The sequence below is a fragment of the Puntigrus tetrazona genome, chromosome 12 (assembly GCF_018831695.1).
Source record: "Puntigrus tetrazona isolate hp1 chromosome 12, ASM1883169v1, whole genome shotgun sequence".
Taxonomy (NCBI): Eukaryota; Metazoa; Chordata; class Actinopteri; order Cypriniformes; family Cyprinidae; genus Puntigrus; species Puntigrus tetrazona.
Window position 1 is genome coordinate 8,333,879 of NC_056710.1, and position 26,725 is coordinate 8,360,603.

A 26,725-nucleotide genomic window follows, 5' to 3' on the forward strand; every position below is an offset into this window, starting at 1 on the left:
AGGCCTTTTTAACCCCCAGGAGCCATGTGGAGTTTTTTTATGATGGATTTATGCACTTTATTGGACTATTGGACTATTGATTTTCAACAGTTATTCACTGCCATTATAAAGCTTAAAACTCTGAAAGAACAAGCTCATATACACCTAGGATGGCTTGAAGATAAGTAAATCGTATGGTAACTATAATTTTTGAATAGTATTATCATTTTAAGGGATAAAGGCCTTTATTTAATGTCATCGCAAGTGACTTTCTTTTTTCTGATAAACATAAGGCGCTCATTTTTGGGTGAACATTCACTTTAAGCGTTGAGGTGTGCGGTTACATATCGGAACAGTGGGGTTTTGGAGAGACTGTGAGTTAGTTGAAAGGATACAGCACCTTTAAAGCAGAGCCTACCACAAATTGGATTAAAGTCACCAAGGTACTTGACTAACACTGCAGGATATTTGGTTTGCAAACTCCAAATGAGGTTACAGCGAGAAAAGAGTAAGCCTGATGAAGTAAACTTAAAAAACCACTGAGGGAACGTTCATGTGGGATTTTAATGCTTCAAGGATACAAAATAAACGGGCTAGTTACATGATAAATGATCTTTCAGTAATACAGAGTGTTTTGGGAAAATCACAGTTGCGACTTCACTGCTGTCTCGCATTTAAAATGCACTGCTGTGAGTCACCAGAAAATGCATTTCAACAGAACAAATAATAACAGAAAATACTTTGCGGCTGAAAGTCGAGGCACATTTGATATTTTACGAAATTACTACAGCTGCTCCATTTGATCAGACAGTTGAATGAATTTAAAAACGGAGCTCTCACTGTTGAAACCGAACTGCAGTGTGGCTGATAAGTCTAAAGGTGCTTTTAAAAATATTAGCCCCATTTTGCAATTCCCTTTAATCCAAATATTAATATCGTGTGTAATAATCTAATTGAAGCAGAGGATGAAAATCAAGGCTGCCCGGTGTGAGAAAATGTGGTGGAAGATTATCCGCATTAGTATTCTTACTGGATTTTAAAAGAACCAGTAAAAAAGGGATTAATGTTCACATACAATGTAGTATATAGAAACCTTCTGCGAGAATAAGTCATGTCTACGCTAAGAAAGGAGTTGAAATTCTAATTAAAGAATCAAAAGAGGTATAAACAAGACAAGGTCTTATAGGAGGTCACACGATCCATGGCATTATGTATGAGAAGCACATTTATTGGAAGTAAAATCTCAATCTGTCTAAAACGAATAGGGTTTTCTAGTCTTATTTAGACAGGTATTTATAGGCCAAGTCATTCTGCAATGCCAATGAGGCATCTTAATGATGTTGTGTGTCTCCGTCTCTTTGCTAATGTGCCCTCCACCTCGCTGCATACTGAAAACGACTTACAGTCCAACTCCACTAAAATAGCTTGCGCAGATGGGCAGACTGTACAGCAATCTGTCAAAGTCTGTGTGAGGGTTGACTGACAACCTCAAGTGTTGGCTTGTGGAAAGTTCTCGCTTCAGAAACTTTAGGACCCTTTACTTATTTATTTTGATTTAGATGTGGGAATGCTCACAGGTGGCCTTTATCTAGTTTTAAGACACCTTTTCGTAAACTCTGACATTTGCAGATTTGTTCGTGTTTGTATTTGGCCCCTTTACTAGCAATAATTTAATATTGTCTGACGTGTCTTAGATCAGAAATAATTGTCTACTTTTGCTATCAAGACACACAAATAAAGCATCTGAAAAACTGTTAATGGTGTTTCGTTCCTGAATGAAGCAGCGTTTTTCAATGAAACAGTTAAGTGAATTATTCAATGACTCACTCATATCACTCATTTAAACAACATACCATTAAAAAGAAAAAGTTTCAAATATGTTACTCGGTCGGTATCCTTTTAAAAGCTACTAATATGTACAATTTAGCAGTAAATAGGGTACAAAGATGTACCTTTTCGCTTTTGCAACTTAGAGTATTGTGACCGTGACACCTTTTTTTCTGAGACTGTAAATGAATCAACATTTTTAAATGAATCTGTGAGTGAATTGATCAGTGATTCGCTCAAAAAACACTCACGAATCGATGTTTAGAATGAATTAGCTGAACACCTAATGCCGTGTAGATGTAACCTGCAGAAAAATGCCCCGTCACAGATTGAATCATTTCATATTTAATTTATTTTTTCCTACTTTTCTGATTGGTCCGGCAGACCGGAATTAACTGTGGAATAAGTTTACTCTTCAATATAGCAGCTAAGATAAAGCCAGTTTTGGCTGTTCGGCAGGTGGTTATTATTGGTGGTTTATATGTCAGGCTGTTGATGCCCTGTGATTTACTCAGTGTAGGAGTTCATTCTGCTGTGTGAAGAAAACCAACCTGCTAAATGTCAAATGTCCTCCTGTTCCAAGACTGAATTCATCTACAATGCTATGCTGCCTGTCCATGTGAGAATCAACCAGGACAGGCAAGAAAAACTGTGCTTTACAAATGGACCAATGGCCTATTTCTGTAAGAAACCTGAAAAAATAATAGAAACCTGTGTATCTCTTTACAGCTGACTTGCTGTGACATATCCAAATTATCAATGTAAGAACAGAGGCCATTACTACGGTGCAGTCACTGACCTGGACAAATCGTATTATGTTGTACATCCTGGAGTACCGCATGCTATCTTAGAGTGACATGCTGATTACTTGTCCTCAGGCCTGAGATCAGAACAAAAAGCACAGGAAGATGCTTTCAATATACAAGAGGAAGAAGCTGGAGAGAAAATAAGGTAACATGACAGGGGACATTTTATGTCTAGGTTCACTGAGTCAGATCTGTGCAGTGAGCTGCTAGCAACGGGAAAGACTGTTTTGTGTAATGAAGGATTTTTTTTCTTCTGTCGCTGATTCGTTTAGTGACTTCTTTTCTGCTTTTTTACCATTTGATGCTGTCACTTTAGTTATCTTGAAAGTAGTTAAATATAAATACAAATACAATTCTGCACATCTTTCTGCATATGGTTCACTTACATTAAACATTATCCAAAAATGTCTCGCAGTTCAGTAACCGCTCTTAAGACTCAAAGTTCCAACTATGAATCTTTCTTTTCTGAATAACAACACTCAAAGTTCTAACTCTTGACAGTGGTAACTGCATTTGAAATGATTCCTGCAAATGTATTTTTTTGTCATATTTGTATCAATTGTATTGGCAGTCAGGAGCCCTGAATTTATAACCCAAAGATCTTCAAATAAAAAGCTAATTCATGAAAATACAGGCAAGGAATGACATTTTTGTTCTATTAATTTTGCTGTCATTTGAAGTATAATATAAAATATGTACTGCATATAATTCTAAAAATAATGTATTCCATTAAATCTTGAAATAATCACAGTTATAAGATTTTGAAAAAAATTAAATAAAGATGAAACGTATAAAAAATGTTTCGAATTCTGCATTTATCATTGATTCTTAAGTCATTATTTAAAGAAGTAAATTTGGTAACAATCTCCAGTATTTAATTTGTTAACATTATTAACCACATTAGTTAAGAAATCACAATGACCAATACTTCTACAGCATTTATCAGTCTTGATTAATGTTAAATTCAACATTTACTAATATCTATTTTAATCAAAAGCTGAACATGTATTTTTTAACATTAATAAACGTTAATAAACGTCACAAAATTGTATTGCCCACTGCTACTTCATGTTAGTTAACAAATAGGACCTTCCTGTTAAGTGTTATTGTAAATCTGCAATGTGTGAACTCTATTGTGCAGGACATTAAGTCATTCAGATGTTCCTGCAGACCACCATTAAATCAAATGCTGCAACATTCTGATAATCATGTTCATTTTCAGTTCAACTTTACACTCAAGCCGAATGCCAATTACATAATTTATGTTTTTTCTGAACCCCTCTGAATGATCGTAGCATTAGAAATTACACAGAAATGTTACATGGAAAGATTCAGAGAAAACTGGAAAATATCCCGTTTAATTTTAGCATGTATGACACTAGTGAGAAAGCTACGAGGTCACAGATTCAGACAAGATCTTGGTCATTTTAAGATGTCTTTCTTGCTGCGTGCACGCCGGCAAATTCGTTCAGTCACACCCGGCTGTTTTCAGAGCTTCTAAGTGTGAGGTGAGGTCAGCAATTATGTTTTTGGTGATCCACCCACAGAACAAGTGACTCGATGTCCCGGTCACCGCAGCCACGTCTTTCAATAGTTACCATGGAGATTGCCTCTTTCCTCCTCTCAGAGTAATGAGCAGAGAGGAGCAAGAAGTGAACTCATCAAACTGTCATCCAAAATGTTCAGCACTATTAAACTACCATTGTACCCTAGCATCTCCTCACTCCATTAGTATGATGAGGTGATTTAACTTCAGTGTTTAAGAAATTCTCCGACGTATTTGCATGATTAAAGTATGGAGACAGATGATGTGAGTATCAAAGATCAAAAGAGCCACTGGATCCAATTTTTAATGCTTACTAATGTATTGTGAACTCTTCTGAGCTCTTTTTGTTCCGTACCTGATAGCTCTAAATGTATAAACAATGGCTCAGGTTCTATAATGAATGCTGAAGATGAAGATACAACCCCATGATTAGTGATCAGCAGGTGGACTCAAACCAACAATTTCTTCAGGTCTTCGTCCATTCCTCTTTCGGTTAATTGGTCCAGACTATGGTAGCGATGGATGATGTCATCTTCAGTAACTACCACCACTCGCACACCATGAGTGTCATCTCCCAGCTGACAACCAACAGCGGAGCTAACCACCATATCCAACCCATCATAGCAGCCCCCTGCATTTCTGTGGTAGTGACCGGAGAACACAGCTTTCACCCCTGAAACAAAAGATATTTAGTTAACGTCTAGTTAAACAAAATAGTCAAATCATGACCACATTAGTCTTAAAGGGGTCATATAATTTTGCTAAAAAAAAACATTATTTCATGTATTTGGTGTAATGCAATGTGTTTATGTGGTTTAAGTTTCAAAAAACATTATTTTCCATATACTGTACATAATTGTAAAGGCATCGTCTGGAGTCTGTCTGGTTACTGCTGCACAGCAGGTGTAGTCGAACACTAGACATGTTATTCTAAACTGATTGTTTTCATAGGGATGAGACATCATCCAACTCAGTGTGACACTCTTAGGCGTTAGGCAACTATAAATCTTAACTGAAATGTTAAGGCCAGGTTGTCCAGTGCAGTCAGAGCTATTGTTGATGTGGTCACAGACACCTAAGGATAATTTTGCTGTTAGAAGACACACAGTTTTACTTAAATCAGGTGTCAATGGGATGTTTCTGGGTTGTTTTATTAAATCACCCTTCATGGCACTTAAAGACAAAAACAACAGAACACTATATATATATATATATATATATATATATATATATATATATATATATATATATATATATATATATAATAAATAAAAAGAAAACACAGAATAGAAAAAAAATAGAACAAAATTAATTTGAATAGATCATAATATTTTATTAACATATATACACATTAAAGTTTATGTCATTATATTAACATATTAAAATGTTTTTTAAATTGTAATATTGCACAATGCAAGGGTTTTTACTGTATTTTTAATCAAAAAAGTGCAGCCCTGTTGAGCATAAGAGACTTATTTCAAAAATATGAAGTATTCCATTCTAAGTAGTCAGTCCTTGACCAGAGTGAGCTGCCATGTGGAGAGCATTCATGCAAAAGACTATAATCAAACCAACATTTTGAGGCTACGAGTTCTACCCTGCCACTGAATCATCTGCATTTCCTGTCTGATTGACTATGCCTAAACGCTGGTAGATCCGACTGAAAATCCACACGGGCATGGCCAGTTTTCCATCCATCTGCATAACCACTGTGTAGCTTCTCATCTCTTCCCCTGCACCAGCAGATGAGGCTCTGCCATTCAGGAATTTAAAGCAACGAACTGAATGCAGAATCACTACAGTTCATCAAACAAGTCACAGAGAGAGAGACACACACAAATGAGCTCTCACTTCTGTGAGAGGCGCGAGGCTGGAGGTGGCAAAGGTTCCAGAGGTTCCTTTTCTGAAGAGAATTCTGAAAAGGTGGTCTCCCAGACCGAGGTAATAGACGCATTTGGAAACAGAAACGCAAAGACAACGCAAAGGTGCCAAAAACCACATGGATGATGGCAAGATAGGAGACGGCACACCAAAATAAATAGAAGACAGGAGAAAATTACTATGACAGAATACAATGTTGAGAGGTATAATTACAGACTGCCGCTTGCTGTCAGAGTTCATCTAACTTTCACAAGTTGTTCTTGTTCCACATGCACATGACAGCTATCTGCATGCTCCGATGGACACTGCTAATGAAACCACACAAACAAACACAATACCTTGACACTTGAAGACTCTCACACAATGCAGCTCATAAAGCAAAAACCTTCCTTAAAATTAAAAAAACCAATTAAAACAGCACCATGCATTATAACTGCATTTAAATGACTTTAATCGGAAGATTATGCACATTTCAAGCATCTTCCACATATCATAACCTCTAATCCACTCGATGGAAACAAGCAACAGAAACATGACGAATAAAAAAAAAAGTGTCCAATTATCTGGAGAAGTCAGATGTGAAAGTGTGGAGGGGGAAGAAAAATCAAAGCAGTTCTTAAACAAGTCATTTACTCTAAGGACACTCTCTCTACTGCACTACCGGATAGAATAATTAGACATGCAATACTGTTAATGACTGCACACATCTACTGTAACTACACATCAGCCTGAAACCTGCTACAAAACAGGAGACGCTGCCCACAAATACTTCACAAAACAGGCCTGAAAGTTTTCAAACAGGGTTTGGTTGTATTATTTTCTGTGAACGGTCAGTAAAAATATGCATAGACTTTTTTAGTTAACTAATATTTTAGTTTTTGCAATTTTTGTAACCTTGATAGCAATATTTGAGGCGTGAATAAATACAGCTTAAAAACATGATTTGTATGATTCTGTCATTTTCTAGAAATTAAGCTGAATAATAAACTTTCAGGCCAGGTTTCACAGACGAGGCTTAGTTTAAGCCAGGATTAGGCCATAGTTTATTTATGAAATCTTTTATAAATGATCCTTAGAAAATAACAATGCTTTCTGTGCATCTTGAGACAAAACAAAGGCCTGCCGTCCTTTAAAATCAGTTTTACAGTAATTTTCAGACATTTTTCGGATAGTCAGTTTAATCTCAGGTCATGCATATTAGTCTGCGACTAGACTTAAGCTTTGTCTGTGACACTGGGAGTCAATATGCCATATTCATCAAGTAAATGAATGACTGAACAAATGAATGAATCAATCAAACAACTACACAAAAGCATTTAACAGGACAAAATTAAAAAAGGTTAAAATAACTTAAATTAAGCTGATGTAATTAGCTTGTAAAAACTGAAAAGATGGAACGACAATTTAATAGTATTCATTTAATATTAGTTTAACAGATTATGTCAAAATGATGCCACAGTTTTATGATGTTTATAAAGAATACAGTCAAAAAGATCAAGATCATTTGACATACCTCAATTTTAAAAGTATTAATCATCACCGGCTTTACCGACAAGATGCGCATTACATATCGCACGATGATTGTTATGCAGCCCTAAATCAAACGCAAAAATAAGCTTTTAATGCTACAATAGGAAGTCTTTTCCATTAACATCTCAGTTTCTCTGTTTTCCATTTCTCTGTTCAGGTAATCGCAAGCGCCTCTCCGTTTCGACATTGTTTTGCTTTGTACGTCATAAAAGTTTCTGCATTTTTGCGACAGCGTCTCAGCACGCTTGCAGTCGCTTTTCTCGGTTGTGGTTTTTGGCTGTGAACATACCAGTGTGTCCATACTCCCACCAGTTCTGTAATCAGACTGATTAATAAGCTGTGATCTCTTAACAACAAACAGTGCTGGGATGGATTTTGTTGTGGAGATTTGCTGTAAAGTCAGTAGTTTCTTCCTGTTTATAAGAAGATATCCATCTAAAGATGATCAAAAAAATGGTCATTCCGCTGGGAATTCTGGGATTCCACACTAATGCCAACAGCAGTGCTATGAGCAGAATATGGCAGCACCCTTCAGCACCGCTTCCTCAGTGAATTCCTCCATAATTTTGTCCATGGCTTGCAGCTACTTATTTCCATCTCATGAATTGCTTTTTATTTCACATCTTGTAGATACATTTGAGAAAATCCTGTTTATCTGCCCGTTAATTAATGGGCTCATTACTGCAAGAATAGTAGTATCTAGAGATCAACATGCCTTTTGGCTGAGAGAGGTGAAATTTGCTGAGAATGTGAGAGAATAGTACATACTAAAAATAAACATTCACATAAAATAAGCCAGAGATGTAGTCCAATAAGGAAGTATGACGACGTCCTGTGTTCACTTCTCTGGAGACACACTAAATGCACTTCTAGAGTCTCTATTTCCAGCCACAGAACTAGCGGATCTGCCAGATTTGGATGATATGTAAATCCTCAGTCTCGTCTATTCAAACTACTCAGACTGCATTAACGGTTTAGTGTGTGTGTGTGTGTGTGTGTGTGTGTGTGTGTGTGTGTGTGTGTGTGTGTGTGTGTGTGTGTGTGTGTTTCTGCCTGTTTGTGTGTGCTGTCATTAGGCCACTGGGATACATTATTCACAAAACTCTGCCAGAAATAATTAGCAAGACAGAAGGAAGTACAAAATGATTCTGTGCAAGGAGAGCATTGCTTATGCTGGTCATACATTGCATCCATTTATCACTGTAGATGTTCTAAATGTGTAATTATGATTTAATCCAAATATGCATGAAAGGCAACTGGCATAGTGCTTGGCAATTTCAATCAAGCTGATTCCTATACACACGGTGCAGCTGTTTCTTAACTGGAAAAACATATTTAAAAGGGATACATTAAATGACTGTCACCTGCAAAAACGTCCTTGAAGACGTGTTGCAGATTTCAATTTTCACCTTCAGTTCCAAAATGTTTACGTTTAGATTATTTTTGCTAGCATCTAATGCTTTTAAAATAATTTAACCAAACTCTTTATTAATTCCACACAGTATTTTCAGGAAGACTGAAACTAAAAGATGATGCTGTGGATCTGACAGTGATGTCGCATCACACAAGAGTCTTTTTTTTTATGTGGTCACTTTGTCTATTACAGATACTGAGTATTTATGCATTTTGAACCTAAATCTAAATCAGCATCCATATGTGAAGAACGTATGGGGTCAAACATACAGACCTTTTAGCCCATCATAGCAGTGGGCCTTTACTCCAAAGTCCACAATCCGCCATGCCTATTCAAACAGAGCGCTCTGATAAAGGGTTAAAATAGCTTATTACTGTGCTTGTCGTATAAGTACAGGGTATGGGCTCATATATTGCCCACAAACAATGATTCAAGGTTCAAATGCATTAATGAAGTGTGTGTGTGTGTGTGTGTGTGTGTTTCTGCCTGTTTGTGTGTGCTGTCATTAGCCACTGGGATACAATTCACAAAACTGAAATAATCAAGACAGAAGGAAGTCAAAATGATTTAATGAGAGCATTGCTTATGCTGGTCATATATTGCATCCATTTATCACTTCCTGAAAATACTGTGTGGAATTAATAAAGAGTTTTTAAATTATTTTAAAAGCATTAGATGCACACTAGCTTTTTGGAACCTGCAACATGTCTTCAGACATTTAATGTATCCCTTTTAAATATGTTTTTATTGACTTTTTGCCTCACAAGACATTAGCGATTGACTAGAGCTGATTTTGTGGATTATTGTGATGTGTTTTTATTAGCTGTTTAGACTCTCATTCTAACAGCGCCCATTCACTGGATCCATTGGTGAGCAAGTGATTTAATGCTACATTTATTTTCCAATAAAAAACAAGTGAGTAAATTTTCTGAAAAATGTCATTCTTGGGTGAACAACTGCCTTAAACCAAATTACCAATCTTAGACATAATAGTTGAAGAAACCCCAAACGCAATCCAGGGCTTGCAGACTGACCCTGTTAAGTCCATTTTTGCCAAATTAAGCTAGTTATCTTTAAGCCCCTGAAACACAACGCACAATGATGCAAGACCTTGAGATACACAAAAACACAGCCAAGCCCCTCCTAAAGGATATCTGATAACAATGGGCTCTCCATCACACCGCAACCTCCACAGAACACACATCTTTTCAATGTCTGCCTAAAACAACACGCTTGCCAGCTTACCTACAATTCTCTGCAGATGACAAGCGTTCTGTTGATTAACCAAATCCCGCGCTCATTTATACTGGCGTGTGCTGAATGAGAGCCTTAAGACAGCTGAAATAGCAGAGGAAATACTTGGCTTATCACTGCTAATTAACACACTACAAGATAGCACCACTGGCAGTGTCAGAAACGTTAAATGGTAATTTAAAATGAAATGGTTTTGCATTATAACACAATGCAATGGGGGCTCAAAAACACAAGTTGCCTTTTAAGATAGCACAAGCTCTCCTTCTGCTTGTGTGTTTAGTGCTGCTGTCAAGAGTACAGTTGTGGATTTACCAATAAGATGCAATCCAGGGTATTTACAAAGCGCGCAAACATATACAATTCGCTTAACCCTTCAGCGCTAACATTACAGCCTTCTGAAAGATGCCATTAGGATATGGACTTCAAACAAATGTCTCGTGGGTTTATTCTGTGTGTACGATTGAGAAAGAATGCAGCCCAGTATTCAGGTGTTCAAAACACCCTTACAGCAAAAAGTATCTGTGCTGATTTTGAGAGAAAATGTGTGAAATGTATTTATATAGTGAGAAAAACGTATAGTTTGGCTCTCTTATTTATAGCTGTAAATATAAGATTAGCCACAAAATAATTGAAAACTAGCAATGAAGAGGCTGAGAATGGGTAGAACCTTAAAGGCTTCTTCTGTGAAACAGGTAAGTTGAAGCACTGATGGCAGATGGACTGTTCTGATGCGTTTCATACTTTTCTAGACCTTGAAAGTGGAAATTGCTTGGCAGTTAATGGACATACACAAGACTCTCGGTCTTTATCCAAAATATATTAAATTGTGTTGGTGAAGACAAACAAATCTTTTACGGGTTTGAAAACACGTGGGGGTAAGTAATTAATGACAAAATTCTCATTTGTGGGGTGGAGTAACCCTTTAAATAAAGGCATTCCAATTGATATTTCTAGGAATACACTGAATGCCAAGCAACTGAAAAGACTGAATAAATTATGCCCAACAATGATGTGATGCAATCAAATATACGTGCGCGCTCATGCAGAAAACATGCTGGCAGTGTAAAGGCATTTAAAAGTGTCAAGAGAAAAACACTACAATCATTACAAGCACGAGCTTGCGGCGGGTTCAAAGTCCAAATCTGCGCTCAAAGTGTTATTAGTCAGCTGCTCAGTAACATTTGCATGCATTTTTTAAAATATAAATCATGTACACGCACTCATACATGCTGTTTCAATTGGGATCTGTAATATTTTCTAATCTTTCTAAAAAAAGCAAGGCTGCAGTGATTTTTACGTTAAAAATACATGTCTGAATGAAGGGGCTCTCAAAAATGGCCCAAAAAAAGTTTTACATTCAAACTGTAAAAAGCAGATATTGGCTATTTAATTTATGCAATTCTGAAAATGCTGTATTCAGCCTTCTGTCCAGTTTTTCCATTTCATTCGGCTTTGGCCAAGATTTTTCATTTCACTGCAGCCCTAGACACTTCACTGAGCTCCTCCCACCTTGGTGCTAGCTTAGGTGAGTGTTACAGAACGTCCAATAGGATTGCCCTATATACATATATATATATATACATATATATATATATATATATATATATATATATATATATATATATATATATATATATATATATATATATATATATATCATCAATAAAAAACAATCTTATAATGTCTGATGACTGGATATCATAGTTAAAAGGTTAGCAAAAGAATATAGTTCTGTAAACAGCTAGCGATAAACTGTATATTATATTTATTCATTACAATCGCCACCCACTGTACAAACCTCAAAGCTAACAGACATCTGGAGTGATCAGCATGTTTTCCCCTAAAGCAGATGTCTCAAAAAAAGATCATCTTCTGACAGCCTCACTGCCTTTTAGAAAATGTGGCTTAAATCATACAAATATGATTTGCAGCAGGATATTAAATCTACGAGCTCAAAGAGCCCGGGAAAATGAGTTTGTGGGCAGTGGCTGTGTTCTCCTCCGACAGTGATCTCTGATCTCCAAGAGGATTGGTTTATTTTTTTCAAGCAAATTCCTCATATTTGCATCCTTCGCGTTTTGATCATTGAGAAATTACAAAGTGGAAATGGAAATAGTAAAAGTGGTGTTCGGAGTGGATGTGTCTCTGGCGCCCGACTCATTTACATTACACTCTACTTGATTTCCATGAACACACAGCATGTATAAAACGAGAGATGAAAGTTTGAATATAACATTAAAAGACGCCATGACTACGGAGATTAAATCTTTTGGTTTTGCCCATTTTTTAAAATCGATTTTCAGTATCAATGCACCATGATGCATCTCTGACCGTGCAAAGATCAATATATATTGTTTCTTTTGAACACTAACCTTTGGAACAAAAAGAGATGTGTATTCTTTCCCTCATGGCTTACATAACCCTCAAACCACTGGCTTTACTTGTTACTTTTCCAACAGCAGCTCATTTAATGTTTTCTGGTGTCAGAACCGCTATGTATAACAGAAAATAAATGGAGAGTGAATTAATCAGACATGTTCAATTATGCATATCATTTGATAGCTGCAACAATAACATTGGAGTTCTTGTTCCTTGTAGCCACATGACAACGTCCTTGTGTAGGGCTTTTCAGGCTGAAAGTCTGTTAATAGTGGAAATCTTTATTTAAGCAGAGGGCAGTCCCTTTGCTCTAAAAATGCTCATTAGATATCAACATGAGAATACAGTATCGAGTAATGAATGCCGCGTATGTCCACCCAGCTGTTAAATAAAACAAAATCTGCTCCGATTCGACCTGCTCTGAGTTCTATGATCAATAATTAACCTATGCACAACATGCCTCTTATAGAGTCAACACTCATAATAGAATCTTGCGTATGGACAACCTGAATATTTCTTGTCTGTAAAGCTTTTAGTATGTATCCTGTAAAAGCACTCCAGGGCACTCACAGCATAATTAAAGAGCCATCGGCAAGACAAAGGCACTAATAATGTGACCATGAATGTGCCATTTGCAGCATTCTTACATCAATAATTTCTGGGTCTTATACACCCGTATTATTTCATTTCATATTACAATATTATACTATTACATTTAGGGGGGAAATTCAGCAGTTCTCCATTCATTTACAACTCTGATTGCCTGGTTAAATAAAACATAATAACTTATTTTTTAAAGGTTAACTTAATTTTTTATTTTGCTAACATTATAAAAAAAATGATGAAGCAGAAACCTAAAATATTATCAGTTTTAAGTTTATTCCCCGGTTTCACAGACATGACTTAGTCCTAGACTAAAATTCAAATCTGAGCTGTTTCAACTGAAAGAATCTTTCTACTAACTGATCAGAAAACATGGCAGTGCCTTTGTTTGGTGCGAAGATAATGCTTTTTTCTAAGTCACGTTTATAAAAGTTACTTAAATGTCCTAATTGCACTATGGCACAATCCTGGCTTAGGCTAAGTCCTGTCTATAAAACCGGGCACATATATACTAGTGCTGTTAAATGATTAATTGCAATTACTTTTTTAAACAAAATAAAAATGCATGTAAATATTAAGAAAATTAATTTATATATTAATTTATATATTATATTATTTATATATAAATATTGTTAATATATACATTTTTTCTGAAATATATACATGCGTGTGTGTATTTGTAAATAATTTTTTTAGGATGTGATTAATTGCAAGTCATCATTTGCCTGCATGAATATATACTTTACATATTCCAAAAAAATTTATATATATATATATATATATATATATATATAATAAATATTTATATATATATAACTATACACACATATACACACACACACATATATATACATATAGACATACATATACTGTGTATATATATACGTACACATATAATTTATTTAGCAATTCTAGCAATTTTACTAAATAAAACAATACTAATTTACTTTGTGTAATATGAAAAGGCTAAACGAGAGATCACTCTTTAATACTTTACACTACGAGGGATGAACACTTTCCTTGCTTGATGTGTAAGGCTCAAGTGCTTTCTTCTCACCTGCTTGTTTGAATCTCTGGATCAAGCGCTCTCTGATTCCTCTCTGCAGGTTGAAGTAGTCATCCTCTTCATCCGGTGTACGGAGGAAGAGCGGAATGTGCTGGAAGACAAGCACGTGGTGGGAGGGGGTCTGGGTGGCTCTCTGCAGCTGGCTCTCCAACCAGACCTCATGGGCCTCCATTAACCCGGGGCAGCCCGATGAGTCGAAGAAGAACTGAGAGTTCAACACTAAACACAACACCCCACCCACCCAAAAACTAAAGTAATCATCGCCCCAGTGGCGGCAGAACTGCTCCACGCTCTCCGGAGTAGGTGTGTTGCCAAGATCGTGGTTGCCACTGACGAACACAAGAGGAATGTCGGGGTCAGTGCCTCTCAGTGCTTCTTTGAGGTCCTTAACCTGTTCTTCTCTGAACGGACATCCTGAAAAATTAAAGAGATTTTTCTTGGTTGAAAAGCCTCATTTAAAGAAGTTCAAAAACAACATCTGCAACCCAATTTAATTCTGTAATGAGGTCCATTTCAACAAGAGCATATTTGAGGCATGGTTTTAGACAGAGCTTAGTTGGTATTTTTTAAATATCTGATTTTTAAATATTTGCACACATTATCTCAAATATACACAATTAGTACACAATTAGTGAAACTTAATTTTGGATCCGATTAAGCATATGACAGCATATCCTCCACACACACACACACACACACACACACACACATATACACACAAACATGTTAGTGCTTGGCTACGATTAATCGTAATTAATCACATCCAAAATAAAAGATTTTGTTTTTGTAATATATGTGTACTGTGTACATGTATTATGTATATATAAAGTATTTATTTTGAAAATATCTAAAGATGTATTTTTAGATGTATATATTTATATTCATGTAATTTATATTATATATAAATATATTTTATATATTCTTTTAATATTATTTATTTATATACATAAATATGTGCATGCGTGTACATTTATATATACCTAATAGATAAATACACATATATTATGTGAACATTTATTTTTAATGTGATCAATCAGGATAACTTTGAATGTGGTTGATTGTTGCCCAGCATATATATATATATATATATATATATATATACACACACACACACACACACACACACACACACACAACATATGTAGATGTTTTTGTGGAATAATATGCATAGGAGCAGAAAAGACTAGATACATAACAAAACACTACAGTTAAATCCTCTGGAGCAATATAGAGCACAGCAGGAACAGTCGGTTTTCAGTGGAAAATAAGATGCAGCGCCAGACGGGCATGTGATAGTATATAAATACTATCTTCAATGGCTCCTTCCATCTTCAAAAGAATACCGAAGCAGGCAATATGTGAAGGATTCAGAATAAAGTTTCTGTTTTATACAGAAGATGGGGAAGCATTCGGTCTAACTGCATTTCTCTAAAGTAAAGGCAGACTGTCAAGCGTTGAGTTTTGAAGCTCGTTAATAACAGCCTTAGGTTACCTCTAATATGACAAGTAGGGCATCTTGCTAATTGCCTGCTGTGAATTTGAAACTCAATGAGTAGCGGAGCTGAAATTAGAGTTGGCATTAGTGACTGTGGTGTTGTGAATGCTAGACAAAGAAAACTAAATCAACAGACTATGATTCTAGTCTATGGAGAGAATTAACCCTACTAAAAATTTGGATACTGCTATGAAGCAGCCCTCTACAGTGCTAACCAATCACTCACTTAAGCGACCAAAATGCATACCAGGAGGATAAAGATCTGAACTGGAATTACGGTAGAATCCGATTCGCAGGGCACTTACGCTCGAATAGAACAAAAGTTTGAAGCAGTAAGAGAAAACATACAAAATGTGCAGAGCGGGGTGTGCGTGAGGACTGGAATTAGAGTTAGAGGAGAGTAGTAAATATATCTGAATATATCTATGAATATATCTATGACTACTTCGAGAGAAATGGCATGCTACATGTAAAATGTTATTTTAAATTTTATCGATATTGATGGTAATTCCTGTCATGATGGCCATTGTTTGGAATTATTGTTTGATTTATTTTAGGTTTTTACGCAAAAGAACATCTGTAGAGCTAATTGTCACACATATCTTTTGCATTAGACAATAAAGTGACAATGATTAATAATTTCTAACAGGCAAAAAATCAACAACAAAAACATAGTCCATACAATTTAATTTTGTACACATTTTTACAGATTTAAAATAGATACATATAATTAAAAAAATGTATAGAATTTCACATTACGCTTTCAAACTAATAAATACAATTTCTTTAACACGAAGACGGCTTGTTATGTGTTCTTTGAAAAAAAAAAAAAAGCAAGTGTTCTTGGTGTGAACAGGCCAATTATCACTCTTACTTTGTGATCAATGCCATTTCCCAATAAGCGAATCTGACTTTCTCTCTAAGTTATGTAACATTAATTTCAACAGGTCCCCAATTTCTCCCAGCAGTGCCAAATCCCAAAGAAACCTATTAAAATCTCTCCCAAAAGAGATCTCTATCAGCTAAACATACAGAGAAAAGAGGGCTTTTCCGGAGCTGATTTCCCTCTGGTCAGCCCACTTGATGTGCAGCTGCTCCTCAGAGAACTTCACTTTTATCCGCTTTCAACAGCAATTAAAAACCTATAAAATGTATGTGGAAGAGGAAAACAGAAGAATAAGAAAACCTCCGCCTCACCTTCTGAGATGTCCCCTACCGCAGCAGACACAAGGCTACAAGGCGGCAGGCAAACGTTTTTATAGTCCCCATAAGAAAAAGAATCAGGTTCAGTGCTCTCCAAATCTAATCACCTCCCTCGATGATCTCTCCTGCTGCCAGTCAGGAGAAGTCCTTGAACCGGAAAGCTCAGAAGGATTCTGTGCCGATATCATGGAGCGGCCCTTCAATTACCGAGCCGAACTTTGCTTGTCCAACATGCTGCCGCTCACTGTTCATTATGACAGGCAGGACGCAGGAGGTAGAATGGCTGAAATAAAATCTGATTTGGTCGCCAATGAGGCTTGAAGAGTCACAGCAAGTGTTTAATGAAGGAAATATTGACTGACGTTCGCTCGAAGCCCTGATATCATCAAAAAAAGGTCATAAAGAAGGGACCGTTCACCTCTACGATTTCACTTTCATAAACCAAAAAAGAGATATTAGGCAAAATGTTTCAGCGGCTCATTTTTTGCATTAATGTAAGTTCAGTGACCAGGTCCATAAAGTACAGATTACATTTTTTTGTAGAAGGATTGAAATAAATTTGAGCACCTAGCATCTCAGAGCTAGAGCAAAGAATGCAAAAAACATTTCTTATGTTATTGTGTTGGTTTTTTTTGTAAATATAATGGGCAATATATTGCATAACCAAAAATGATTGAGGTTGTGCACAAATATTGCGCAATAAGTCAATATATTGATTATTGCGACAGGCCTAATTGATAAGAAATGTTTCTTGAGCTCCAAATAAGCATTAGAATGATTTATGAAAAATAATGTGAAGGCTGCTGAAAATTCATTTTCGCCAACAAATTATATTTTATAATACATTCAAATATTTTGAAATAGTTATTTTAATGTAATATGTTAACAAAATGTGAAAAATTGAAATTCCAAAAAAGTTGTCTACACGAAGCTCTTAGATATGCATATTATTTATCCAACATAAAGTTATGATATATTTGCAGTGAGAAATTTACAAAATACCTTCATGTAACATGATTTTTACTTAATATCCCTGGCATAAAAGAAAAATCTGTAAGTTTTGACCCATACAATCTATTGTTGTCTATTGCTACAAATAAGCCTGTGCTGCTTATGACTGTAATTTTGTTCCAGGCTCACACATGATTTTTATAATATTACTGTGTTAACTGTATTTTTGATTCAATAAAATGCTTATTTCAAAAGCATAAACTTGTTTTGGAACCGTATCGTGCGAATGATATTCAGAATTGTGGAGATTTCTTGGTGAATAACTAAGATGTGGTTCGCACAAAGCTAGCATAACGTTTGATAAGAATGTGTTTGTGCTACCTTTAGTCATCATCATTCACTTTCAAGCTGTAAAGAACTCATTTTGCGTTCAACGGAATAAAGCAAGTCATATGGCTTTTGATGACAAAGCAAATGCTGACAAAAATGTTTATTTTAGAGGGAAACTCCCCTTTAAAGATGACAGATATCACACTGACATGTTCCAGCATCGAGGAACATGGTGGAACGTCTCCACAAGCTCTGTTAATAATATACAGCAAGCTTCCAGCCAGCTGAAATGGCAGAATTCAAGGATGACTGCTTCTTCTCCATGCGAGTCGAAAGAAAAAAAAAATCGATCGCAAAGACACAGAAATGCCTCTATTCCCTGGAGAAGTTCAGGATGTCCCCCAAGATACAGATATTCTTTTACAGGTGCACTATTGATAGCCTCCTGTCAGGCAGTATTACTGTCTATTGTGTGAGACCCGCACAAGGTGTGATGGTCTGAATGAATCACAGAGGGTATACTGCCCAGCCTGCAGGATAACCACACCAGGCAGAGCAAGACTAAGGCCAAAAAAAATCATTACGGATCCCTGCCATCCAAACAACAGCCTCTTCTCACTGCTGCAGTCAGAAAAGCCTAGCAAAGCCTTGGGGTCAATATTGAGAGATTCTGGAGAAGCACCTACACCCAAGCTATCTAGACGCTTAATGAGGACTCTGCCAGGGGCCTGCAACACTAACAACACAGCAGAAACCTTTATAATGCACATATGCATTTTATCACATATATATATTGCTACTATGGCCGCTCAGATGTAGACTATCCAACAATAATCATTTCTTTTTTTGCACGCCCTCATAATTTTCACTTGCACTTTTGCACACAGTGGAAAAATTTTAACACTTATTTGCTGCCATTTCATTTTTAACTATATTTTTTTGTTCGTTTTTTTGACATGGCACTGAGTTTATTTAGCACCCAGCCATGTGTATAACTTAAAAAAAGACACAAAGCGTAGGTTATGCAATGTTTACAAGTGGTTATAAAACAGCACCTGCTGTTAACACCAGGGTATTGCAAGAACATCTTTTCAGCAGTGCATCAGCTGAATAAGTAATTATTTTAAGCATAACTTTAAAAAATTATGAATAATAGGGTGACTCTGTGTGCATTTTAAAGAACTGGATAGTGTGGTAAGTTTTATAGTCAGAATTGTGTCTTTATCTTAGCATACAACTGTGCAATGTTTTTTTCAACTAATTAATATGCAACTCATACATAATTAACATAATTAGCTATAAAAAGCATTTGAATATTTAATAACAATATTATCATAATAATCATATTAATAATAGAAACATTATGTATATAAATAAAATATATTACGTTTTTTTAAATGTTAAAAATTATTTGAAAATTATTATACTATTTTTTTTATAAATGCAATGTATTGTAGCATCCAAGCATTTCACAAGTGACTTCAGATCTCACTGTCTGACTTGTTATTTTATGTGTCCTGTAATTGTGTCCTAAATATGAGTATTTTTATTGGGAACCCTTTATTGTTTCATTTGTTTTCTCTGTATAAGTTTGCAGATGTATCTGATATTTAACAATAAATAATGAATAATACGACAATTAGGTGATGTTAAAGTAAAAGGTAAGGTGCTAATTAAATAAAAAATAATAATATTAATAATATGAAAGCCAGCTCTTTCCAAAGCATAATAATTGAGAACTGGAATTGTGACTTTCCTATATATCCCACAATGTGTCATGTTTCTCACAAATTGCAATTTTAGACTGCATCTTAAAAATGTGAATTTTTCTTTAGGTGAATTTCTTTCACAAAAACATCACCTTATTTTGTTTAATTTATTCATTCTGAGGTGGAAACCTGCAATAAACTACAATATACACATTTCATTGTGCATCCGACTTGACTTGACATTTAACAAATCCATTTCTAGAGAAAAAAGTGCTAAGAAAAGTGGACTTTTGAATCAAAAATGAAAAATTCATTCTTTGAGTCAACAGTGAAAATTGTTATAGAAGCTTTGTCAAAACATGTGTTTGCAGCCTCGATTGGATATAATAAACCATCCCCCAACACTTTCATATCAGAGTCACGCCCCTGTTTTTCTTTTATTTGTCCGCTGGTGTGTTGTTATTTTTCTGTGATTTTTATTGTGAACCAAAAGGCCAAAAATAAAACTTTGAATCAAACCCTAATGCTTAATGAGGAAGTGGTGACTAGGAAGTGGCGTAGGCCTGATGAAGCCTTGCTGAGCTGAGAAGGAAAACACAGCGCATGACGGACATGGCGTGTAATGCATATGGCATCCTCTGCCTGCTCTTCTGGCCTGACACTAATGAGTGTTGATGCAAGGCCATTTAAAGGTCTCCAAACCTCATAAAATTCCATAGCTGTGCATTTACAGGCGGCTTATCACAACCTGACCTGTAAATTACATCCAGCAAAGAAGCCACAAACCTGGGCTCATATTAAATCAGGCAAATGTGACACTTCAGAGTTCCCTGGGATCCTAAAAGGGGATAATCTGATAAGTCAGCCATTGAAAAAGCAGTTACTGTCAACATTTGAGTGATTTAAATTCACTTGGTGAGAAACATTCACGACAGCTTTAAATGTACTGTCACTTTGATTCCAGCACTCATGTGCAAGACATTCAAGAAACATTGACTCAGAGACCCGACACTTGAAACCTAATGTGCAAACACTCTCGTCACCTTCACAGGTGACTACCAGTCAACACATTCATATGTGCAGAATAACTGCCGCCTGGCCTTCAGAGGTTATTTCTTTCCCTTTTTCCCTGTGTGCTTTGAGCTGAGGCAATTAGATAAGTGCCGAGATTGCAGGTACTTCACGGATGCAGATGGTCCACAAGCTCCAATTCATAACAGCCACCTCAAAGATTAGTGATGACAGAAAAATAAAGGACTTGAAAAAGAATCTCGACACAAACCTTGCCTCTTCAATCATAAACATAAAATAAATGAACCTGAAAGTGTGCTTCTACTCTAATAAATTCAATCCTTTTTTGCTGTTCCACAGCTGAAGATGCATCTTATTTATAGCCTCGCCTACCTATTCGAAAATGTTAAATCGTATGACTATTTCCAATAATTAATATGCAACTAACTGCAGTCACTTTAAGACCGTCCAGATATACATACAGCAATATACACCATATAGCAAAATCTCTACTGATACACACTTCATACTGTTGCCAGTACGCTATAAATATATTCTAATACCGCCCTGCCCTATTTGGCACAAACCCTGCTTACAAATTACTTAAACACCGACAGGCTGTGTTTACTATTAATACTTTGCCAAGACTCTTGTTATTTGTTGGCATCGAGAGTTCCATGAAGAACCTTTAACATCCATGGAACCTTTCCATTGCACAAAAAAATTGGTTCTTTAGATTATTAAAAAAAGAAATCGTTCCATTACAGTCTTACCAGGCATAGCATGGACCAGGTCTCCACACAGGACCAGGAAGTGAGGTCTGGGCCGTAGTTTGTTGATCGCTTGGATTGCCTGTTTTGTGAGCCGGACCTCCTCAGTCCACTCATCCCCTCCTGAATCACAGTCACCAATCCTCCACGCCTTCATCAGGCCAAGCTGGGGGTCCGCAGCCTGGATGAAGTAGAAGGGCCCGTTCCACTCCTTCTGTTCATCTGGGAAGGACAGGAAAAAATAACCTGAGGCTGGCAAAGCGTCTACTGTAAAAATCTCAATTATTAATGCCATGTTTGCGGAAAATGCATACAATGTTTTGCATAATTAAACACAACATAAGATGCTAACAATCAAACTGTTTAAAGTATTTATAAAAATCGTTATCTCAAGTGAGAGTCAGTTAAGGGCACGGCTCTAACACCTGAAACCTGTGGAAACGTTCGCCTCGCTTGTCATATGGAAACTTCTGCTGTATACATAACACCTTCACAGCAGTTCTTGTGTTATAAGGAAACAAAAACGGCAGGAAAAAAAGTCGATTTTTTACACCTCGGGGTTTACAGCACAAATACAGCTCAGAAACTCAGAAACCCATGATTCTTTGAGAAACTTCCAGCATTAAAACTTGGTCAAAATATAAATGAAGAAGATACCCCTGCTGGGAACATCATACAAGTCTTGTCTTTGCTTTCCACTATACTCACTTACACTGAGTGTGTGAAGGGGTTTTTGACAGAGCAGCAAGCCTCAAGAGCTAGAAGAAAAATAGAGAATTTCTATCTGTTCCTGATCCTGACAGTGCATCCTAGTAGGGAAAAGAATTTTAGGATTCTGATTTATCCTTAGCTACACATTGTCATATGAAAAACTAGTCAGTAACAGCAAAGACGTATGTGCCACGATCAACGGTAAATTGTATGGTTCACTAAAAATTGGGCAGTGTTTTTTGATAACTAATATTATCACCAGTTGGACTACACTGCTTGTCCTGGAGATTCCTGAGTCAGATCATGAGAGTTGGGGACTTAGACTTCTTTGGTTGCGTAGTATATTTTTAATTTACTAAAGAAGTATTTATTTACCTAAAAATTCACATTTTGTCATTAATTACCCCCATGTCTTCCCAAACCTGCAAAAGCTTTGCTCGTTCTCAAAAATGTAAGATATTTTGGATGAAAACCGGGAGCCTTTTGGCTTTCCCATTGGCTGCCAAGTATATAACACTGTCAAGGTCCAGAAAAGTATGAAAGATATATTTAGTAGTCACTTCATAAAATACAGATGGAACCACTGATGGCAGATTGACTATTCTGACAATGTCTTTCATACTTTTCTAGACCATGACAAGTCAAAAGACTTGTTATTATCTTAAATTGTGTTCCAGGGTTGAACAAAGCTTTTTTTTCCCATTTTGGGGTGGACTAACCTTTAAGACTCATTTGCTGGGGATTGTGCAGGATATTTTGATTCGGTAAAAAGAACCGGGAGTTCATAGGGGAGTACAGTCTACACTTGCCCATTAAAAAAAGAACTGTAATATAAAAAGAAGAGTCATATTTTGGGGAATTTGTTAGGAAGCCAAACTCATAAGGGAATCAAACTTGGTTGCAAAGTATGTTTTAGATTCACTTAAATTAACCAGCTAATAAAAGTCTTCATTTAGCGCCCAGACTACACTGTTTGAAGTGTATGTCTGCGATTCACTGTAAGAAGTATTTCAAGAGTCATTCTTTTTGTGTATGCGTTTTGATTTATTAAACATTATTAAACCGGATACATAGTGTGTTTCTGCTTTTACATAAGAGTCATTTGTTCAATAATAACACTAACAACACTCTAGATAGTGATGCTGTAATGCGAGAAACTATTTCATCTGCATTGTGGAAGGATCCATGTGTCAATGGTATTCTGAATAAGAATCAGCTCTCGGACACCAAACCTATTGTGTCACTTCATTAGAAATGTTTTTAATTTTCTAAATAAGCTGCATTTTAATTAGTAATGCAGCCCACAAAGTTTCGATGTCAGTCCCTATTGAGCAAACATGCTGTTCCGATCGTTTTGTCATTCTAACAATAAGAAGTGTTTGCTATGCTTCAAGCATCTCTTTGGGAGAGCACAAAACCTGGTTAAAATAAATAAATAAAATAAAAACACATGATTTCTGACCAACTCAAAAAGCATTTAAAATGGACCATCTGCTGCCTGGAATCTTGTTTGTTGTCTAACTCTTTCATGTGCAGTCCTTAGAGACTGGAAACTATTTTCAGGCAACTTTAAACAACATGAATTGAGAGGAGCAGACAAAGCTCCCATGACAGCCGATAAGCACAAGCCTCTTTCAGCAAACATAAATCAGAGGGATATCTCAGATGACTCCCAGAGCTTTCAAATACTGCTAACCTAATCATAAGTCAAGATAAAAGCCTCCTGTGATAAAGCATTAAAATATCAACTCAACTCACAGCATCCACTAACAGTCACTGCTGTAGGTTTTTCACACACACAAAAAAAAAAAAAGTTGCAGATGTCAACACTGCCAGCGCAAAGCAAAGAATAAGCAAGAAATTAGTCTGAGATGAAGATTTCAGACTGGATTTACATAAACAGTCAAGCAGAGGAAGCACACAGGGACACAAAACACTTACACACTGAGAAACACCAAAACAAGGTTAAAGATGGCGCAAATTGAATATTAGAAATCTATTTTCTAACTGCATCTTTTTAACTTTATTGTAGACAACTTATCTATGAATGCTCATTTATATTTTTGGTATCACAATCTTTAATCAAAAAGGCTATGACAATCCATTTTACTATGATTTACGTAGCAATATTCACAGCGATTTTAAGTCAAGCAATCATGAGGCTTTTGCTCTGATAGGAAGGTCATGGAGGGTAGTTTTTTCTCTGAAGTATATTTCCATTCACATTTACAATTTTTAGCACTCCAGGTTGATTATGAACATGGAATTATCCTGTTTCACAAAAATAGGAGTGAAAGCAAAGCCCACATTCCCTCAACCATCCATCGCAATGAGAATATATATATATATATATATATATATATATATATATATATATATATATATATATATATATATATATATATATATATATATAAATTGAGCTTCACAAATTAGTGAAGTGGTTTTGGGAAAAGAGCTAGAGCAGTGAAAAGTCCCGTTTCCACTATCAGGGCAATTTCCAATCAACATAAAATGTTACAAAACTGTTTGGAAGAGGACGTGTGTCTACATCGTCCTAATGCAAGTGAGAAGGAGAGTTTGAGTGGCTAAAGACTCTCTAGAGAATTGTAGCGTCAGAAAAACCTACATCTCCACATTTTGTTTGGGAGGGTTTCGAGAATTCTCCTAGCTCCTCCAAAACCAAACTCCAGCATATTCAGTTATCAGACACAACTGGAACTTCAAATGAGACTGGCTTCTATGGTCAGATAAAACAAACGAAAAAATCTTTTTAGCAGCAAACACAGGTTAGGTTGGGTGAACACAGGGATAAAAAGTACTGCATGTGTACAGTGAAATATACTGATGTGTTTTTGATGTTGTGGGACTATATTTCTGCTGGATAAGTGACCATCTCAGTTAGAAGTCCTTATAATGGGACCTATGTTTGATCTTCCAACTGTACAATAGTCCAAACCTCAAAAACAATAACAAAGATGGGTCGCTCTGCAAAACAAAGCTTCTGCTATGGTCATTCCAGTCCTCTGACCTAAAGGGTCTGATTCTGGATGAAGGAATGGTCTCTGAACTCTTGTCAGGTGTTCTGAGTGTGTGCTGTAATGTGTGTGTGTGTGTGTGTGTGTGTGTGTGTGTGTGTGTGTGTGTGTGTGTACGTCATGTGACACGTCAGTTTCTATATAAACTGCAACTATATACAGCTCAGTGCCAAAGTGGTTTGTTATTCCTTGACATTGCCATTTCCTGTGAAGTCGTTAGTCAGTGCTTGTCAAAGACTTGTTGGAATACTATACAAGTCAACACGAGTTTCCAGAGAACTGTAAACTTAGATTACAAGCAGAAAACATTAACGGCACTGAACCAAAATCATGTCATAATACAGAGCGTTACAGTCTTATCTATAACGTTCATGTAAATCGACAATAGCTAGCCTCAGCTAAGCGTAGTTACCTTCGGTCAGCCCCTTATAACTCCGTTCCTTCGCTCTCAGAAAGACACTTTCGTCCACTGCCATTGAAACGCGTCCACTAACGTTACATATAGGACAAAACACCGTTCAAACTATATTTCGTTATCGTGTTTTGGATGTGCGTTGTGAAATCTGACAAAGTCACGGGTTACTTAATGAGCGTGTTTGCAAATCGATGCGTTTGGCGATGTATTAGCAATGTCTGGGAACGTTCAAAGCGGACAGCGACAGGCTGACTGAATCAAAAGTCGTCTCTCTAATGCTCAATGTGGATATATTTTACAAAATTGAACTTACAAAATTAAAGACAGGTTGCACTGCTTTCAAAATGCACAGTAGCGTACTAATATTACGCTAGTTCTGTAAAAACAAACATAAATAACTTCAAGGTAAAACGAGGAAATTAAATAAGCTCAAATTAAAATTGTTGTATAAGATAGTCGTTCGTGATAAATGTGATATCTAATGACTGATAGTGTTTAATAGCAGTGTCTGTATTTTTATTATTAAGTTGGTATTGTTTTTATCCTCTCTTTCATTTATTTATTTACTTTCATAATTATCAATACAATGTATATGTCTATCTACATACAGAAACACTGTAAATCAACCAGGTAACCTATAGCCTAGTTTAAAATAGGTCTATATCAGACTAAGTAAATGTTCTGGATAGGCCTATTTGGCATAAAATATTATATGTAGGCTGTGACTGTAATGTAACAGGCATAATTTTTTCTCACACTACAACTAGGCTATATAGGGAACGATATTGTGTTTAACCAAGCCTACAT

The 26,725-nt window shown here is 36.1% G+C and overlaps 1 protein-coding gene across 2 annotated transcripts; it reads right to left on the reverse strand.

Moving 5' to 3' along the window:
* Positions 1-525: 525 nt before the first annotated feature.
* On the reverse strand, positions 526-26,114 carry cpped1 (calcineurin-like phosphoesterase domain containing 1). Of its 2 annotated transcripts, XM_043253550.1 has the most exons (5): positions 25,916-26,114; positions 25,095-25,205; positions 21,758-21,976; positions 14,277-14,699; positions 526-4,831 (listed from the first exon to the last, which is right to left on the reverse strand). In XM_043253550.1, the coding sequence occupies exons 2-5, from the start codon at positions 25,159-25,161 to the stop codon at positions 4,608-4,610; spliced, it is 933 nt and encodes a 310-aa protein (XP_043109485.1). In that variant the 5' UTR covers positions 25,162-25,205; positions 25,916-26,114; the 3' UTR covers positions 526-4,607. The 2 variants fall into 2 exon arrangements, with proteins under 2 accessions (XP_043109485.1, XP_043109486.1); XM_043253551.1 differs by lacking the exon at positions 25,095-25,205.
* Between the last annotated feature and the right edge of the window lie 611 nt (positions 26,115-26,725).